General features: G+C 36.3%; 1 protein-coding gene across 4 annotated transcripts in view; it reads right to left on the minus strand.

Annotated features, from left to right (window-relative positions):
• PATJ (PATJ crumbs cell polarity complex component) overlaps positions 1 to 19,742 on the minus strand; it is a 329,924-nt gene that overhangs the window by 83,523 nt on the left and 226,659 nt on the right. For all 4 annotated transcript variants that reach the window (XM_031969002.1, XM_031969001.1, XM_031969004.1 and 1 more), the window contains exon 29: positions 17,599 to 17,690. In XM_031969002.1, the coding sequence (XP_031824862.1) occupies positions 17,599 to 17,690 (92 nt within the window). The remainder of the gene's footprint in view (positions 1 to 17,598; positions 17,691 to 19,742) is intronic.

The following is a 19,742-nucleotide window of genomic DNA, read 5'->3' on the forward strand; positions in this document are numbered from 1 at the left end:
TTAGTATAGGACTGCCTTACACCTTCTTAATTCTTAAAAAATTAAAGTGTGCATTAAAAAAAAGCTTCAGGGGCTTCCTAAGACTACTCCACTCAAATTTTAGAAATCTTTCCCCTTTTCAAAGTAGCCTAAGCAGCATAAAGTTGGAAATTCGCTGTCTCCAAACCCAGAGTCTGGCTTTTGGGATCATTTAATAAAATGTCATTAAATTATGAGAAACAGAGCTGACATGTTGGAATCCATTTGGGATGCCAAGGAGACCAGGGAATGGAAAAATCACATTCTAGACTTCACCTTCCAAGATGATTGCTACTAAATGTTGGCAAATGGACCTGACACATTGTTTGCTGTTAGAATTAAATGTTTATGTTTCCCTAAAGAACTTCAAGAAAGGGGGGGGGGGAAAGGAAAACCTGAAACTTGTCACAGTCTTTAGAAAGTTGTGCTAGAAAAAAGCATTTTGGGAAAATGCAATTTCATTTGAACCAGATGCTTAGTATGCTGAGGGCGTTCTTTGTTCTCTTTGTCTGTCCCTCTTTTTTTTTCCATCCCTCTTTCCCTAAGCCTGTTTCTTTTCCTCTCCTGTCCCCTTCTGTTCTCTTACCTTCCCTCCTCTCCTCTCTTTTCCTCTTCTCCTCTCCTCTCTCATTCCCTTCTCTCCCTTTCTCTCCTCTCCCATATTCTCCTTTTTTCTCCTCTCTCATACCTTTCTCTCCTCTTCCCTCCTTTCCTCTCCTCTCTTTTCCCTCCCTTCCTTTCCTCTCTCATTCTCTCCCTCTACCTCTCTCTCTCCTTCTGTCTCATACTTTTGGAATCCATATATGGAGAGGATTTTTCCTCACTGAAACCTGGAATAATCTACTAAGTAGCAAAATATGCTGAATCCGAATGAAAAGTTCAATGACAGTGTCACCGTGAACTTTTTACATGCTTTTTCCCAGCTACGGAAATTGCTAACGAGGCCACTGGGAGCACCTTTGCATCTGGGCCTACATTTTGGGAAGGTGGCCCAGGGGCAATTTGAAAATAATTAGAGTTGTCAGTAGTGTGGCGGAAAAGATGCTTAGACTGTTTTTTTGGATAAGGAAAAAGCAAAACCACAGAACATAAGTAAGTTTTTGCTAAAGGTCTAAGGGCCCAGATGTTTTTTAATTCTCCTTGTGGTGTCCCCCTCCTCAGCTCACCATATTTCTTCCTCTTCATTTCCTTTTGGTTTGTATTAACTACCTCCCTTCCTTCTGCGCTTTATCCTCCTTTCTACCTGGCTACCCTTCATGTCACGTAAAGGCATAATTAGCTTTTCCCAGTAGCTACCACAGGTTTTGCCCAAAGCTAGAAGCAGTAACAACATTAGTAGCAGTCAACCCTATTCACTATGAGGTTTAAAAAGCTCTTGACGTATATTAACTTATTTCACAGAAACCCTAGGTGATATTTTTATTGCCCCCCTTTTTTTGGAAAAAAAAATTGAGGTTCAGAGAGGTTAATTGTCAAAAAGTAAGTGTTCTCTCAAGTCATATTGTCTGCCACATAACTTTTACACACAATATTTTAATTCTCACCTTCATGCCTGGCTTGCTCTCCTTTCTTAGAACCTCTGACTTCCTTCAAAACTCAGCATCGCTTTATGTAGAACTTCTTTGGACCTACCAGCCTCTACTACCTTCCTGGCTAAGAAGTCCTTACTTCTACTTTATAGACATCATACATAAACATATTGAAGTATATGCTATCTCTCTTATTAGAGTGTAAGCTTATCAAGGGCAGTAAATGTTTCCACTTGTTATTTCTTTCTGCATTGTTAGCACAATGCTTTGCAAATGTTTAGTGCTAAATTAATGTTTACTGATTGTTTGTTAGAACATGTTATAGATCTACTCATATGTATACATTTTGTTTTCCCACAATGAAAGTAAGCTCTTTGAGAGATTGTTCCATTTTTATCATGACAGTCCAAGGAAATAAGACAATATTTAGTAAGGAGAATACATAATAAGAACAGCTGAATAACTGCTTATTAGCCAAATGAAAAAAGTACAACACCAAAGCATATTCTGAATAAATACTTGAATAGAAAATTCAAGAGGAAAGCCCAGTCTGGGATAGTGAAGTTAAAAATGTGGAAAATAATTGCCTCTTTCTTATTACTGCAATGGTATAAAACTATATTGTCAGTGTCATAGTTTGATCAGTCTGGAAGCACTTTAAAGACTAGGAAGAGAAGACCTGCAAATTCTCGTAATGATAGGTGACTATTTCTGATTAATAAAGCTGGAATTACATGCAAACTCAAAGTCATCTGTTTTATCTCTTACCCTATATTTTGAGGAAAGTATAATAAGTGATAATACTAATACAGATAGGTAGGATATTAGGAGCCACTGAGACATTAAATGTTTTAACTAAGATCTCACACCCACAATTCTAAAAAATACTGGACTTAATGACTTCATTAATATAGACAAATATGTTTAACCTAAAGTTTGAAGTTGTTTAAAAAAATTTTTGGATAACTACAATTTAATATAATTATTTTCCTTTGTTATCTTAAATATCATATTTTATGTATATATTACTTTGAAATATTACTTTCAAAATATTACTTTGAAAACAGTTCTATAGATTTCAAGAGACTGCCAAAAGGTCCCACAATATGAAAAAAAAGTTAGAGCCTCTAAATGTCAAAGTCAAAGTCCAGAGTTTCTAAAACACAAGATGTTTCCAGCAGCTAGAAAGAAATCTGACTACTACGAAACCATTACCAGGAACATGCAAGACATGACAACCTCTAAAATACATGAGAGAAGATCTTGGAATACAATACTTCAAAATATGGCTAATATCCAAGAATAACTTCCCCTGCAAAGCTAAGTATAATATTACTGAGAGAAAATGGTACTTTAATAGGTCTATTTTCTTGGAAAGAGCAGGTTTTAGTAGGAACTTTGAAATACAAACATAAGAATACAAAAAAAAAAAAAAAGGTAAAATTATTGGAGTAAGCGGAAGGGGCTATTTAATGACACAGTACTAAAGTTCTTTTAAAAGAAGAAAAAACAAATGTCCTTTTAGAAGACTAATATCTTCAAAGGATATTGAAGGAGTTAATAAAAATATAAGATATGGGGGAGGAGTAGACAAGTTCTGTCTTAAGGGTTTTAAAAGGGGTACAAGAAAAGAGGGACAAATGAATATACTGCTGTAGAAGTCAGGAAGAAAGTAACATGCTATTTGTCATATTTGGAGGTTGTGAGAAAAAGAATATACAAAATCGGAAGAAAGGTTAGGAGAAGGATCAGCCAAATGAACCTTAATGTTATCTGAAATGGGCAAAGGAAAGTTGAAACCCATACAGCCCCCCCCCCCCCCCCCCCACGCCATTCACATACCTATCACACATATAAGAGTTTGAAGAAGAGAAATACATCAAACTAAAAAGAGAAATAGGTTGGGACAAGGGAAGATCAAGATAACACGGATAAGAGTAAGCAAAACAAACTTTCTAATCTTGAACAGGAAAATTACAATGAAAATAAAAATTACTGAAAACTAAGGGAGGTGCTCATTAATTAAGGAATGGCTAAGTAAACTGAGGTATATATACATGGAGTAGATAAAAACAAATGATCAAGAACTAATTCCATGTAATTTTGAGAAGAACAAATGCAGAATGAAAATAACAGAACCAGAAGAATAATTAATGCAAGGAATACAACATAATTTTGAAAGAACAGAGATAAAAGAAATGTCTACCTATCTCTCCAAAAGACCCAAGAAGAAATTTATTAACTATTTTCTCATGGAAAAATACTAGTTACTTAATGAAAATGGTTACTGGGTATGTTTGCATTGCTTGATTATTATCTATATTAATTTTTAGTAATTGTTTTCTTCCTATGTTTTGAAGAGGTTATATGTAGGTAAGGATTAGCAATAGTGATAATCCCCCCCCCCCAAAAAAAAAATTAATTGAAATATGTTTTTAAAGTGTATAGAAGTGAAATAAAGTTCAGAAGGATCCACAGACAAGAAGGACAGGTGTTTTGGGGGGATTTTGTAACTTTTTATTTTTCCAAATACATACCAAGATAGTTTTCAACATTCATCTCTGCAAAACTTTATGTTCCCAATTTTTATTTCTCCTTGCCTAGACAGCAAGCAATCCAAAACAGGTTAAACATATTCAATGCTTCTAAACATACTTCGTGGAGGACATTTCTTTAAAAAAAAAACAAAACAATGTATTATAAATATTTGATTGGCTATAATGTTCCTTGGAGTTTGTTCCTGGGAGAATGTTCTAAAAACAAAGAAAGAATGTGGAAAAAAGATATAAATATTTGAGGGAAAAAACCAGAATGAAATGGATATTTAGTTTCATAAACCACTCAGTTTCATAATTCAGGTTGGTGTTCTTGTATATGTAGAAATGCATTTTTGCATGTAAAGTTCTGAATTTTTAAAAATTGAATTTGATGTTTGTGGCAGCCCTGTTTGTAGTGGCTAGAAGCTGGAAACTGAGTGGATGCCCATCAATTGGAGAATGGTTGGGTAAATTGTGGTATATGAATGTTATGGAATACTATTGTTGTGTAAGAAATGACCAGCAAGATGAATACAGAGAAGCTTGGAGAGAATTACATGAACTGATGCTAAGTGAAAGGAGCAGAAACAAGAGATCATTATATACGTCAACAACGATACTGTATGAAGATGTAATCTGATGGAAGTGGATTTCTTTGACAAAGAGACCTAATTCAGTTTCAATTGATCAATGATGGACAGAAGCAGCTACACCCAAAGAAAAAACACTGGGAAATGAATGTAAACTGTTTGCATTTTTATTTTTCTTCCTGGATTATTTTTACCTTCTGAATCCAATTCCCCCTATGCAACAAGAAAACTGTTTGGATCTGCACACATACATTGTATCTAGGATATACTAGGACATATTCCACATATATAGAACTGCTTGCCATCTAGGGGAGGGGGTGGAAGGTGGGAGGGAAGAATTGGAACAGAAGTGAGTGCAAGGGATAATGTTGTAAAAAAATTACCCTGGCATGGATTCTGTCGAAAAAAAGTTACTATAATAAAAAAAAAAAATAAGACAATAAAAAAAAATTGAATTTGAAAAATAAAAATATGAAGAAATACTCAATGGACCTGGATATATATCTTAACCCAGACACATAACACCTGTGTGATTTGGAGCAAGTCATATGAAACTCTCTGATCCACAGTTTACTAATCTGTTTAAAAATGAGAGGGTTGAATGAGATAACTAATATCTTTTCTTGCACTAACTTCATGATCCTATTATTATAATCATTAAAAAAAGGGAAAAAAAACCTTCCACTTCCTGATTAAATGTCTTAGAAATGTTGTGTAAAATGTAGTTTGACTTAAAACTCTGCCTTACTAAGACATGTATTAGCTGGGCCAGCCCTTCTTGCTCTGAAATGCAATGACAATAGGATGTGCACACCATTTGGTTTCATTCTACCTCATTCTGTTTGACTGACTCTACATCTGTGAGGTACTAGACTCTGAGAGAGTAGCTTTTTTAAAAAAAAATCACTTTTATTATTAATTTAATATGAAAAAAGCATTCACTTATAAAAAGCTAAATAAGATAGATATAAGAAACCATAAATTTGGGTGAACCTAAAATAATGGTAAAAATTAATTTTAAGAGCTAAATTTAACATGATTAACAAAATTGCCCTGTTTACAGATGTCCCCTCCATAATTTGCCTTTTTCCTTCTCCTATGTATGTTTTTTAAGGTTTTAAATAATAGTATTCTTTTTTTAAATCTGAAAATGTATGTCTTATTTTTCATTTTAAGTCTATCACTTCTGTATGTGCAAAAATGCTTGTGGCAGCCATTTTCATAATGGCTAGAAACTGGAAAATAAATGGATGCCCATCAATTGGAAAATAGTTCGGTAAAGTGTGATATATGAATGTTATGGAATATTATTGTTCTGTAAGAAATGACCAGCAGAATGAATACCGAGAGGCTTGGAGAGACTTACATGAACTGATGCTGAGTGAAATGAGCAGGACCAGGAGATCAATATATTCTTCAACAATGATACTATATGAGGATCAGTAGTTCTGATGGACGTGGCTCTCTTCAACAATGAGAGGATCCAAATCAGTTCCAACTGATCAGTAATGAACAGAACCAGCTACACCCAACGAAAGCATACTGGGAAATGAGTGTGGACCACAACATAGCATTTGCACTCTTTGTGTTACTGTTATTTTTACCTTCTTTCGAATCCAATTTTTCTTGTGCAACAATAGAACTGTATAAACATGCATACATGTATTGGATTTAACATATACTTTAACATATTTAACATATATGAGACTGCCTGCCATCTAGGGGAGGGGGTAGAGAGAAGCAAGGGAAAAGTTGGAACAGAAGGTTTTGCAAGGGTCAATGTTGAAAAATTACCCATGCATATGTTTTGTCAATAAAAAGCTATAATAATAATTTTTAAAAAGTCTATCACTTCTCTCTCAAGAGGCTCAAACACACTTCACTTTCAGTCTTCTGAAACTGTAGTTAGTTATTGCATTGATCAGCCATCTTAAGTCTTCCGATTTGACTCTTTCAATACCACTCATTGACACTGCTCAATATCGTCCCAGTATCCCATTATCTGGAAAGAAGTTTCTGCATTCTAAAGAAGGCAATTGACCCATTTGACTGTATCTCTCGATATCCCAGGTTGAGACCTTAAAATGGCACCACAGGATTAATAACAGGAAAAGCCTTTCAGAGAACCATTTGAAAAGACTTCCTCAATCGGTAAATACATTAAATCTCTCGTGTCCTCCCCCTTATCCTCATAGAGGACTTAGAGCAAGTTTCTCTAAGAATCTATCAGCGATTTTAATAAATTGGAGCTGACCGCTGGCTTCAGCTGGGAGGGCTGTGATAAGGTAATTAGAGACAGCCATTAGGCTACAAGGCAGCGAGTGTTTTTAATTAACTGCTCTTCTGTCTACAATGGTGCAGATTTCTGCAATATCACGTCCTTGCTCCCCCTTTTTTTAAACAGTTGTTTTTGTTCACATCCTAATTAGCCTGTAATCCACAATGGGTCTGTGAGTCATTAGTGCAAATTAGCAAGGTGCTGCCGAGTGTACCTAGCTTACACAGTCCCTTTCTGTCTCCTTTTCACATCATTAGAGCTCGGGCCAGCCACCCCCATCTCCCCCTTCGTGCTGCCCTGGACATATGGACTGTAATATTCCAAAGTGTTTCTTTCCGGCCCATCCAGATGTGCTCTGCCTAACAGGTCCCCCGGACATACATCACATGCAGCAGCCCCGGGTTTTCTGATGGCCCGTGTGAGCTAATGGGAGGATGTTCACGCCTGCCCTGGTCCCCGGGCAGGGGGAAAGGCTGGATTAGTGCAATGAAGAATGAGCTGCTCTACTTGGCAGGGCAAGGATCCAAAGAGATTAATGGTCTTCCCCGCAGCTCCTGTATTAACGTCCCCCGCTATCCAAAATTAACTGTCATGTACAACAGCTCAGTCTCCATTACTTAATTACATGTGGAGAGAGTTTGCGGGGATGAAACCTCCCGGGCTCCAAGAAGGCCATACGAGATGCAGACCTGGAACAAGATTTAATACTGGTTGTCAAGCTCTGCCTAGGATGAGCTTGGCCAGCAGGGGGAGGGGGTGTGGGCCACAGGGCTCAATCGATGGCACACATTGTTCCCTCTCGTTTTTGTAATTAAAATCACAGGAGAGCCCAGCACGTGCGGGTTATTGATTCCAAGGCGCTGTGGACCTGCCTTGGTGGGAATCGGGGGTCACGTCCAGGCGTGTTCGGCCAGCAAAAGCCAGTGAAATACCTGGCGCCCGTGTCCTGCTGCCCGTTGGCCCTTGGTCTTTCAGCAGAGGGAGAAAGGAAGACAAAGAATCTCCTCATGGAGTTCTCTGCAGCCTGCCCTCCCCACTCTCCACAGTCCAGGGAGACTGGCCTGTCACACAAATACAGCCCCAGCTGTCTCCTCAATCAATGGTCACTCAACAAAGGTGGATTAAATACCTACTATGTGCTGGATCTCGTGTTAAGACTGGTCTGCTAACAGCAAAAGTTCCACAATCTTCAGGTAGTCCTGACCTATTAAGGATAATCTCAGGCTTGTTTATAAAGTGATTTTACATAAATCATGATTTATATAAATAATCATTATATAAGAATGTATTAAATCATATTATAATTATATAAATGTTATTTCCCCAACAGAATCCTTAAGAGCAAGAATTGTTTCAGTTTTGTCTCTATTCCCAGAAACAGATTTTTAATAACTGCTTACAGTTTGATTGATTCATTAATTCATCAGTATCTGAATCTACCCTGTGGAAACTCCCTCCACCAATGTTAGATTGTGATCTGTTTCTGTTAAGTTGGAGACAGTCCTTACTGAGTTGGTTAAGACCTTTCTATTAAAAAATTGTTAATTAAGAAAAAAACAAAGCTTTCGTATCCTCGCTTTCTTACTCACACAACCTCCACCCTGGTGCAAAGCCACACATCTCACATCTGAACTATTGTAACAATTTCTGAATGAGTTCTCTCTCACTACTCCATTCTCTTCTCTCCCTAAAAGTGCAGGTCACATCTCTTTTCATTAAATGACAGTGGCAACCTATTACCTCCAATGTCTAATATTAAATCTTCTCTCTTTTGGTCAAGCTTTAATCTGACCCTGCTAACCTCATCAGTGTTTTTATTTTCTCCTCTGTAAACATCAGCCTTCTTGTTCTTCCCACACACAACATTTCACATTTAATCTTTTCCCTTATTCACTTCAAATGCCAGCCTTTCTTAGATTCTTTTCAAGATTCACCTAAGATCCCAAATCCCTTATCATCTCCAATTTATCTTGTTTTTTTCTATTACTTGTTGCTACTTATTTTTTATTTGATCCTCCTCCAAACCCTGTAAGATTGGTGTGCCGATATTCCCATTGTACAGATGATATAAATTGGGATTAGAGCTGAAGCTGGACAGGACCTGAGAGACGCTGATATCCAACAACTCACTTTTACAAATGAGGAAACAGTTATGGAAAGTTTAAGTGACTCATCCACAGCTAAACGGTGAGTAGTTTTCTTTATCCACTATACTTCCTAGCTGTCTCTGCCTGACTTTAATTTGTCAAAAAGTAAATACATAAAACCTGTGACACTTGAATATTTAGGTATCTGAAATACGTGTTCACTTAAAAAAGAAAAATTAAAGATTTGCTTGCTCTGCTGTGCTTGTGAATCCTTAGCTTATTTCCAAGGTGTTGTTAATGGGACAGTGCCCCATTTCTCAAAGCTAATTGAGCAATGAAATGACTACAAATCAAACAATCATCAGCTCAAAAGGTTGGAGGACTTTACCTACGGTAAGTGTTCAGACTTAATTAATAATGATAACTGCAATAATCATGCTTCAAGATTTGCAAATCCCTTTGTATCCATTATTCCACTTGAAGGCCTAACAGCCCTGGGAGACAGGAATTACAGGTAATAAACCTTCCATTTTAGAAATAAGAAGCACAAACACAAACTTGGAATAATTCCCATAGCCAATAAACATCAAGAGTGGGATTTAAGCCACATCTTTCAGACCCCAAGTGCTCCCACTTGAGATCGCCTTTCAATTTCTTTACACTATCTTGGTCAGAGGCTGAATACCTAGATGCCATTCATGGATTGACACAGTCATGATCCACAAGACTCAACAGTGAAGCATGGCAGCAGGAAAGTGAGTGTCATTTTAGAATACATAAAAATAGCTAAAGATTTTGGGCAAAGAGCTTTCATAGCCTACACGTATTCATTTGGAGATATTGTGCTCCGTTCTGGGCATCTTGGCTTAAGAAGCACTTAGATATGGAGAACACACAGAGGAAAGAAGCTAGGATATCAAAGGACCATGAGTCCATATCAAATCAGGTCCAGCTGAAGGAATTGAAAATGTTTTACTTGGAGACGTGAAAATGAGCATTCAGTGAGCATGATAGTATTCTTTTAGTAATCAAAAGGCTTTGGGATGATTTGGAGGGAGGAGACGCCAAAATAAAGATCAAGTTCCTTATCTACAAAATGATTCAGACAAGACTTACAGCACCTCCCTCCTAAGACCAGTGAGATAATGTATGTAAAGCACTTTATAAACTTTAAGAAGCTCTGTATCTGTTATTTAAGAGTGATTCCAGGTTTCTCTTGAATATCTGAGAAGTGTAAAGATGTCAGCAAGGGAAGGGCCCACCTGGAGAAGAAGAACAGTCAGCCTTGTGAAATCTCACCTTGTTTTCTTCCCAGCATAAGACATCCATATTATCCAGGAACATTTGCTCTTGGAATTCATGATGGAAATTTCGGTACTTTTGTTTGTTTGTTTTTGTTTTAAATGAATCATACCATCTACTGAGAATTACATTCCAGGCTCAGAAAGAATTGCATTTGGAACCTAGGGAGAATTGTAATTAGCTGGAAACAAACTGGGTTGGGTGTAGAGCTGGTACTAATTAGGTTAATATATGAGAAAACAGCAAGCAGGGTGATGGGATGGAAAGAGCACCTGACTTCTCAATAGGATCTGAGTGCTAGCCCCAACATGCCCATTCTAAAATTAGCTCACCACACTATTTTCCAGATCACTGGTTTTCACAATGAGATAATTCAATTTTATTCTATTTTGTTTTAGTCTTTTGACTTTGTTTTATTGTTTCCTGATGTCTCATGGAGACATTAGCTTCCACTTGACCAATCCTAATTTTTAATCAGTTATTTTCTTCAGAGGGTTTTTGTACTTTTAAAAAACATTTTGCCAATTTTGTATTTTAAGGAGATATTTTTTGAGTATCTTTTTCTCTTTTACCAATGTCCCCTAACTCTAAACTCCCATTTTCCATGAGAAGCATTTGCCAATTCCCTTTCGTGCTAATTCATGCCTTCCTACTATTGCTTATCTAAATTTATGCTGTATGTAGGCTGTTTCCATAAAGTAGTTCTCATGTTGTCTTCCTCATTCAATCTTAAGCTCCTCAAGGGCAGGATCTATCTTTTCTTTCTAGGAGATTCATAAATGTAGACTGACTGCCTAACCAGCTCAGAATTCCACAGCTATTAAGTATGTAAAGCAATATTTTAACTCAAGCCTTTAAGACTCTGAACCTTGTACTTAATCCACTATAGCATCTAGTTGCCTTCTAAACCATACAAGAGGATATCAAATAAAAGTGTCAGTGACTATAGTGCTAAAATTAGGAAGCCTTGAGCATGAATTCTACCTCAGACATTTACTTGCTGTATGAACTTGAATAAGTCCTTGATCTTCTGTCTGCCTCAATTTCTTCATCAAAAATGGAGATGATACTAATAGCTCCCGGAGCTCTTTCCATTTCACACCACCACTGCTGCCGCCATTATCACAACCACCATTAAGACTACAACTACACCCCTAACTACTACTACTTTTACGTCTCATTGCATTCCAACTTATGTTTGGACAAGTCTAAGTGGGCAAATTTGTCATGATGTGGCTCCTGTTTTTGTCCTCTAGAGCTAAACATAACAAACCTAATCTCGCCTCTACATAATGGCCCTTCAAATACTGCCAAATACCTCCAAATGCAGCACTCTTTATTGCACAAAATACATGTTAGTTTATATGTTCTTCATGAGCATTTTTGCAAAATCTTATGTCCAGATTCACAGGCATCTTTAGTTTTTACTCAACTTCACTGGAAAGTAATGTTTTCTCCCCTAGAAGGATTTAAATTTTGTGAAACCCTTTACATCCATGTTTTTTATCCTTTCAATGGCTAATACAGCTCCCTTACTGAAATCCATGCTGTATGCCACAACAGAAGATGAATGTCTAGAGGATAGGGACTCTTTCCCTTTTTGGGGGGTGGGGAATGGTTTGTATCCCATGTGTCTGGCACATGGCATCTTAAGAAATGTTTATGGAATGGTCATGCATGGAATTGGGCAGAGCCCCACATCTTACCCAGGATCTGTGTACTTTGGGGGATTATACAAATTCTGTGCATACTAAAATATTTTGGCTTTGCTTTCTCAGTTTCAACTTATGTTAATTCATGTTACTCATCCCAGTCAACTAAGAATATGATTTTGGGGCATCTGTTCTTAGCTATTAAAATGATCAAAGCCCATACAGCATTTAAAAGTCCAGAAAGGAGACTCATGGCACTAAACAGAATCTTAGTAGACCCTCCAATTGGTCCAGAATGTGCCCTTTTCAAGTTATATAAAACAGGAGCCAGTCAAGGAGGTAGACTGCCCAATCTGTTCTCAGCAATATCCAGGAATGTTTCCCACCGGGTTCCTTGTTTGCCTATATAACTTGCTAAGAGAACAGATTCTCCTACAGGTCCAAGGGCTATTGGATGGACCCTGAGTTCACTGTTATCCTGAGATTTTGGGGTCCTTTGCTTTTGCCAAAGCTTGGGTTGGCCACCCTATGAGAACAAGTGGACCTTTGGGTGCTTAAGAAGAAATTCTGCTCCCAGGAAACTATCTTATGACTTTGACATGACACATCAGACATGTAGAAAACATTTATTTCCTTTTTTTTTTTTTTAAGCTTTTCATTTTCAAAACATATGCATGGATAATTTTTTAGCACTGACCTTTGCATAGCCTTGTGTTTCAGATTTTCCCCTCTTTCCTCCCACCCTCTGCCCTAGATGGCAAACAGTCCAATATAGAACATTTATTTCCTTAGTGAATTATTTCTTTATAAATATAAAAAGTCCTACTTCCAACAAAGCTACAGAAGTGGCAATAGCCAAAGTTCAAAATAACAGAATATTTTAGAAGTGTAAAAACTCTCTGAGATAGAAAAAAGAAAGTAATGAGTCACTGGAACTCATGGAATCAAAGACTATTTTGATTTGAAAAGATCCTTAGGGATCACTGAGTCTAACTTTTTCATTTACTGTGGGAGGAAACTGAGGTCCAATGGGATAGAGGTGATAATTATTTTTGATGATATGTTCCACTGGAAAAACTGTGATAAAAAAGTCCTTTTTAAGTTGAGACTATTTTGGGGGAAATGTAAAGTGCTGCATAGATGGACATCCTCCACTGTAATGATTATTGGTAAAAATAATAAGGAACAAAAAACAAGTATCTACTAAATATTTTCTATGTACCTAATCTGATGCAAGGGACTAGTTATACAAAGCAAAAGAAAGACAGTCATTGCCTCCAAAGAGCTTTTACTCTAATGGGGGATACAAGACAAGATAGCCAATACAGGGAGTCATGGCGCCCAAAAAGATGATTACTGGAAAAAGAGAGCAGAAAATTGACAAATCTTTTTTTTTTTTTTTTTTTGAGGCAATGATATAATTAATTTTATCTCTGTTACTAGAGAAAGAAGTAGAAAAGGAACAAGGTACAAGCGAGGAAGAGAAAATAGATTCAGGGAGGACAGAACCCAGTGGCTTAGGTCCTCGCAGACATGGTCTGAGTTTAGAAGATAAAGACATAGCTGCAATAGAATAGCATAATAATGACAAGCATTTATTATGTGTCAGAAGCTGCACTAAGTCCTGGAAATATAAAGGAAGGCAAAGAGAAAAACAAAAACCAGGGACCAAATTCCCTCCCTTCAAGGATAAAGAAAATTGCACATAGTTAACCTGTATCAGATGGCTTGCTGTCTTGGAGAGGGGGGAGGTTAAAGGAGGAACAGAGACAAAACTGGAACACAAATCTTACAAAAAATGAATGCTGAAAACTATTTTTACATGTTTTTAAAAAATAAAATCCTATTTGGGAGTAAAGGCTTAGAAGGAGAGCAGGAAACTGAGTGTATGTGGGGGGGAATTTACAATAAATTTATCTGACAAAAACTCATTTCTCAAAAACAGAGAGCTGAGTTATTTATAAAAATAGAAGTTATCCCCCAATTGATAAATAGTCAAAGGATATGATCAGGCAGTTTTTGGAAGAAATAAAAATTATCTTAAAAGATATTTAATCAATATTAAATTAATTAAAGAAATTAAAGAAAATGCAAATAAAAAAATCCTTTGAAGTGTCACCTCACATTTACTAGATTGTCTAATATAACAGAAAAGGATAATGACAAAAGCTAGAGGGTATATATGAAGGTAAGGACACCAATAGAGGGATGGTGAAGTTGTAAATTGATCCAAGCATTCTGGAGAACAATTTGGAACAAGACCCAAAGGGTTATAAAACTGTGCATATGCATCACTTGACCCAGCAATACCACTGCAAGATCTGTAGCCCAAGTAGATCAAAGAAAAAAAAAGGAACTCTGGGTAACAAAATGTCTGAAGCAGTCCTTTTTGTCATGACAAAGAACTGGAAATTGATGGAGTACCCTTCGATTGAGTAATGAATGAACAAATTGTGGTACATGTTTGTAACGGAATAGTAATATGCTATACAAAATGATGAGCAGGATGATTGGAGAAAAACCTGGGAAGACTTCCATGAACTGATCCAAAGTGGAATGAGCAGAACCAGAAGAACATTGTACATAGTACAAAGCAACAATGTTTGGTGATTAATAGTGAAGGACTTAGCTATTCTCTGAAATACAATGATTCAAGATGATTCCAAAGGACTTAGGATGAAAAATGTAACTGATAGAATCTGTTGGCAGATGAAAAGAAAACTAGTTTTTTTTAACTTCATTTTTCTTGGGTTTTTTGTTGGGGGAGAGATGGAGGGCTTCTGTGTTGCCTTTAACAGAGTGAGACCCACTTTGGTGAGATCACAGAATGAAGAAGGAAATGCATTGTGGATCAGTCGGGACCAGCTTATGTTGAATTCTAAAGCTATACAGAAGGTGTTTACTTTAGGGGAGAAGCAATAGGAAGCTGTGAGAGCTAGTTAGTTATAGCAGCCACATAACACTATGCTTAAAAGGAAAATCACTTTAGCAACAATGAATAGAACAAAGTAAGGTGGTGAAGAAACTTTAGAGCATTGAGCTAAGCTGAGTGAAAAATGATGAAGTCTGAATTAAACTGGTGGCTGTGGCGACAAGGTGATGGATGTGAGTGATGTCCTGACGATAGAAATGGCTAGATTTGGCACTTGATTTTTTATGTGGAAAGAAGCCACAATTACAAACATGAGCGATGTCGGAGGCTGGTGATGATTTAAACAGAATCGGAGAAGTTTTGAATATTGGGGAATAGGAGGGAAATGAGTCGAATTTTTAAATATTGCATTTCAGATGTCTCTAATACATGCAGTTTTTGAGAAGAGTTGCATGGACATTGATTTATTCTTAGCCTCAATATGTAAAAAAAATTTTTTCACATTTGTTTTAAAAAAAATTTTGAGTTTCAGATGATCTCCCTTCTTCCTCTTCCCCCTGCCCATATTGAGAAGGCAAGCAATTTGATACAATTGATACATATTCAGTCATGCAATACATCTTTCCATATTAGTCATGCTTTTTAGGTACTTGTTATCTCCCCCATTAGAATGTAACCACATTGAGACTAGGGATCATTTGATTTTTTGCACATATTGTTGCCTTCTCACCACATACAGAGAATAGCACACAATAGAGATTATATCCAAAGTCCTTTCTACTCTAATCAGTTGCCCAAAAAGTAGAGCCAGCATTTATGGCCATTCTTCTATGTAAAGTGGTGCACAATATAGAAAGACTGGTTTTTATCAAGGTTCTTGATCCAACTCAGCCAGATGAATGGTATCTGCAAGAACACATCTTCCATTGCAATATTGCTTTTGAATTTAGTGCTGTCCTTGACATCAACACAAGAAATTATTTAATTACAAATAGTAATAACTAGTACTTCTTTAAGATTTAGAAAGTGCTGTACAAATGTTATCTCATAACAATTCTGGGTATTATTATTAACTCCATTTTATAGATCAGGAAACTGAGGCTGAAAATATGCAAGGCAGGATTTGAACTCAGGTGGTCCCAACTAATTCAGAACTCGTACCCATTGACATTCTGAGCTACCAAATTAATAATAAATATTTTAAATAAAAATTCAATTATTAACAGTAATAACCACAGCTCCTAATTATACAACATTTTAATGATCAAATATATTAATGCTGTGCTCACATATGCTCTTGGTAAGACATGCCTTATTATCTCAACAGTACATACAGAGGATGAGTATTGAAAAAGAGAATTATCTTCCCCAGGGCAAGTTACTTGTGGTTGAGTTTCTAACAGATTTAGCAGCAATTTCCCATAACAGAAGCAGCAGAGCTAAATGGAAGCTTTTGTTTGTTGTATAATAGTTTTTAGTCATGTTTAATTCTCTTTGACCCCATGTGGGGTTTTCTTAGCAGAGGTACTGGAGTGTTTTGCCATTTACTTCTCCAGCTCATTTTACAGATAAGGAAACTGAGGGAAAAGGATTAAGTGATTTGCACAGGATCACTCAGTAAATGTCTAAGTTTGGACTTGAATTGGGGAAGATTCATCTTCCTGACTCCAGGTCTGGCACTCTATCTAGCTGCCCCCCTAAAAATGAAAGCTATTGTAAAATGGTCTGTCTCAGAACACAATGGCTCCCACTCATTGGAAAAAAACATCTTCAAACAACAAGGGAGGACTACTTGTTTGTAACTGCTATACAAGCATGACTTAATCCAAATGGCCCCCAAGGTACATCCCAATTCTACAATTACACAACCAGAAGATGCTATGGTGCTTGATCTCAAAGAACCTCCATTCTACCTAGGGAGACAAGTCAGCAATAATCACAAATATACAGATGAATAAAAAATATCCCCCTAACTTCTCATTCACTTTTATGGGTAAACATGGAAAAAAATCTAAGATTTGGAGTCAAGAAGACTGGATTGAATAGTGGCTCTGCCCCTGAGCAGTCAGTCTACCCTCAGGGGTTCCTCTAAAATGAGGGAGATTAGACTCTAAGACACTTAAGGCTGTTCTCCTCTTGCTCTAATTCTATGATCTGGTCATCAAGGAGCTTGGAAGAAGGAAGAATGGAGCACAGATAAATTACGCTCTCCAAAACTCCAATTCTGACCAATCTGGGTGATTTCTCCCCAAACAGATCATTGACTAAAGTAGTTAACACAAAGCTAAAAGGGGTTTCCTTGACTCTCCTTTGTCTTGCCCCCATTGGCTGGATAAGGAAGAATTTGTCCATAAAAGGACAATAGGAAGAGTGAGGAGGAGGAGGAGGAGGAGAAAGGACATGAGACCTTAGAGGGAAATATTAAAGCCTTATGCAGATCAGCAATAATAGTGACTCATTTTTCAATTGCACTAAAGGTTTATGAGGCATCTCATTTTCAAGGACACAGAGATGGTTTTTTTCCATTTTGCCCCATAAGAAAACAAGAATGATGTGACTTGCATCTGGGTGTCCTTCATACAAAGTCCTGTACTTTTCACTCAACCAACACTGCCAGCAAATAGACACAATGGGCTCCAATCTGAGTAGACAAGCCAGATAGGTACATCAACAATGAAGGCTTCCAAAAGAAATCTCAGGAAGTTCAGGGAAATAAAAAAATCTTTGGCTTACCTTATGAAAACCAACTTGACCTTGGTTGGGGCTGTCTTGATAATGGCAGATGCATTTTGGTGACTTCTTCCATACAATATCTGATTGTTTATCTGTTTGGGGATTAAACAAAGGCATGTAAAAATACAAATTTGTTATCCATTTAGGGGAATAATAAGAATATATAAAAATTCAAGTCCAGTGGGATTTCTTCAATACTTAGAAATATACCCAAAGAGCCAGGAACATAGTAACTGAATTTTAAAGGGATGATATAGAAAAAGTTCTAATCATGTTAATACCATCAGCTGACTTTTTATAGTATTTAATTAACTTTTGTGATGCTACATTCCAATAATTTCTAAGTTCCATTCCGATTGTAGGTCTTAAAATCAATACGGTGACCCTCACATCAAAGTCTGAAAAAGTTTTTGCAGCAAAGCAAAATGTAACAGAAGTGTACATGAGGAAATGAACGTCCTTTTATTTTATATAATAGAAGGATGACCTTTGAGACAAGAACACCTAAGTTTAAATATTTCCTCTGACACCTACTATGACTATGACTCTGGGTAAGTGATATAACCATTGAATGATAAAGGCACTCTCCAAGCTAAAAATAAATTGCAGATGTCCATCAACAGCGGGAACTTCCACACTGGAAATTCCATACAAAGATGAAAGCAGAGAGATCTAGACTTGCCGCCACTCCTGAAGAAATGGTTAAATAAAACAGAACTAATGCTGTTCTCTATTCTTGGTCAAGGATTCTTATCGACAACGATTCCCTGTTTACATAATCCAGGTTTTCAGTAAAGATATTAAGTCCATTAGTAGCTCCAGGAAAATCATGAACTACAAAATTAATCTTCAAAAAAAAATCAATAGTATTTCTACATCATAATAATGAAACACAATAAGAAATCACAGAAAGAAAAATCCAATTAATAACTACAAAATACATAAATTATCTGGGGATCAATCTCTGAAAGCAGAAAAAAATTTTAGATATTCAGTTATAAAATATTCCTTAAAAAAATAAAGAACAATTTAAATAATAGCTAAAGAAATATCCAGTGCTTGTGGATGGGTCTAACCAATATAATAAAAATAATGCTACTAAAATTAATTTATAATTATTATATATGTGTTATATATAATATATATAATTAAAATTATAATGATAAAAATGGTATAAGCTTTGAAAAATAGTAAATGAATTATCAAAGGAAATGATAAAAAGAAATAGGAATGAAGGAAGAATAGCACTTCTAGATCTCAAACTATATAATAAAGTAGTAATCATCAAAGCAACCTCGTATTGATTGAAGAGTACAGAGACAGATCAATGTAATAGACCAGACAAGAGAGATTCAGAAACAGTAGTTTAGTGTTTGGTGAAGTGGAATATCTCCCTATTTCATAAAACCTTTTGGAAAAACTGGAAAGCAGTCTAGCAGAAATTATGTGAAACTGAAGAGTTTTTGCACAGACAACATTAATGCACATAGGATAAGAATGGAAATGGTCAAATGGGAAAAAAAAATACTCGATCAGATTTTCCTGATAAGGGTTTAGTGTCCAAGCGGGATATGTGTATGTGTAAGAGAATGAAAGAGAATAATAGAGACCGTCTATCCATGTCTTTGTATATATTAGGTACATATATAATTGATATAAACAATAATATAATTCTATATGCATATACAAATTTTAATATATTGATCAATATTATTATATTATATACAAATTAATAAATATAAGAGACTAAAGCCATTTCTTAATAGATTATGAAGGTCAAGGGAATATGAATAAATAGATCTCAAAAGAAAAACTGCCAACTATTCACAAATACATGAAAAAGTGCTCTAAATCACTGATAATGACGTTGCATCATTTTCAAAGAGGACCATGGACATTACAAGTTAATATCTTGACTCATATGTGAATCGGATTTAAGTGAAGCAGAGTTGCACAAAATTTTCAGGTTCACTCTCTCTTCCAGAGACATCAAAGTCCATTGGCAGGACAAAAGGGAGGGTGACTGCAGATGGCCTGGGATGCAGTGGATGACCTTGACGTTTTTGATGTCTGACCAAGGTCTAAAAAAAAGCTCTATAGAACCTGCTTCAGTCACTTTCATGGTCACTGGAACAAATGGTTCT

This window comes from Sarcophilus harrisii, chromosome 4, assembly GCF_902635505.1.
Source record: "Sarcophilus harrisii chromosome 4, mSarHar1.11, whole genome shotgun sequence".
Lineage (NCBI taxonomy): Eukaryota > Metazoa > Chordata > Mammalia > Dasyuromorphia > Dasyuridae > Sarcophilus > Sarcophilus harrisii.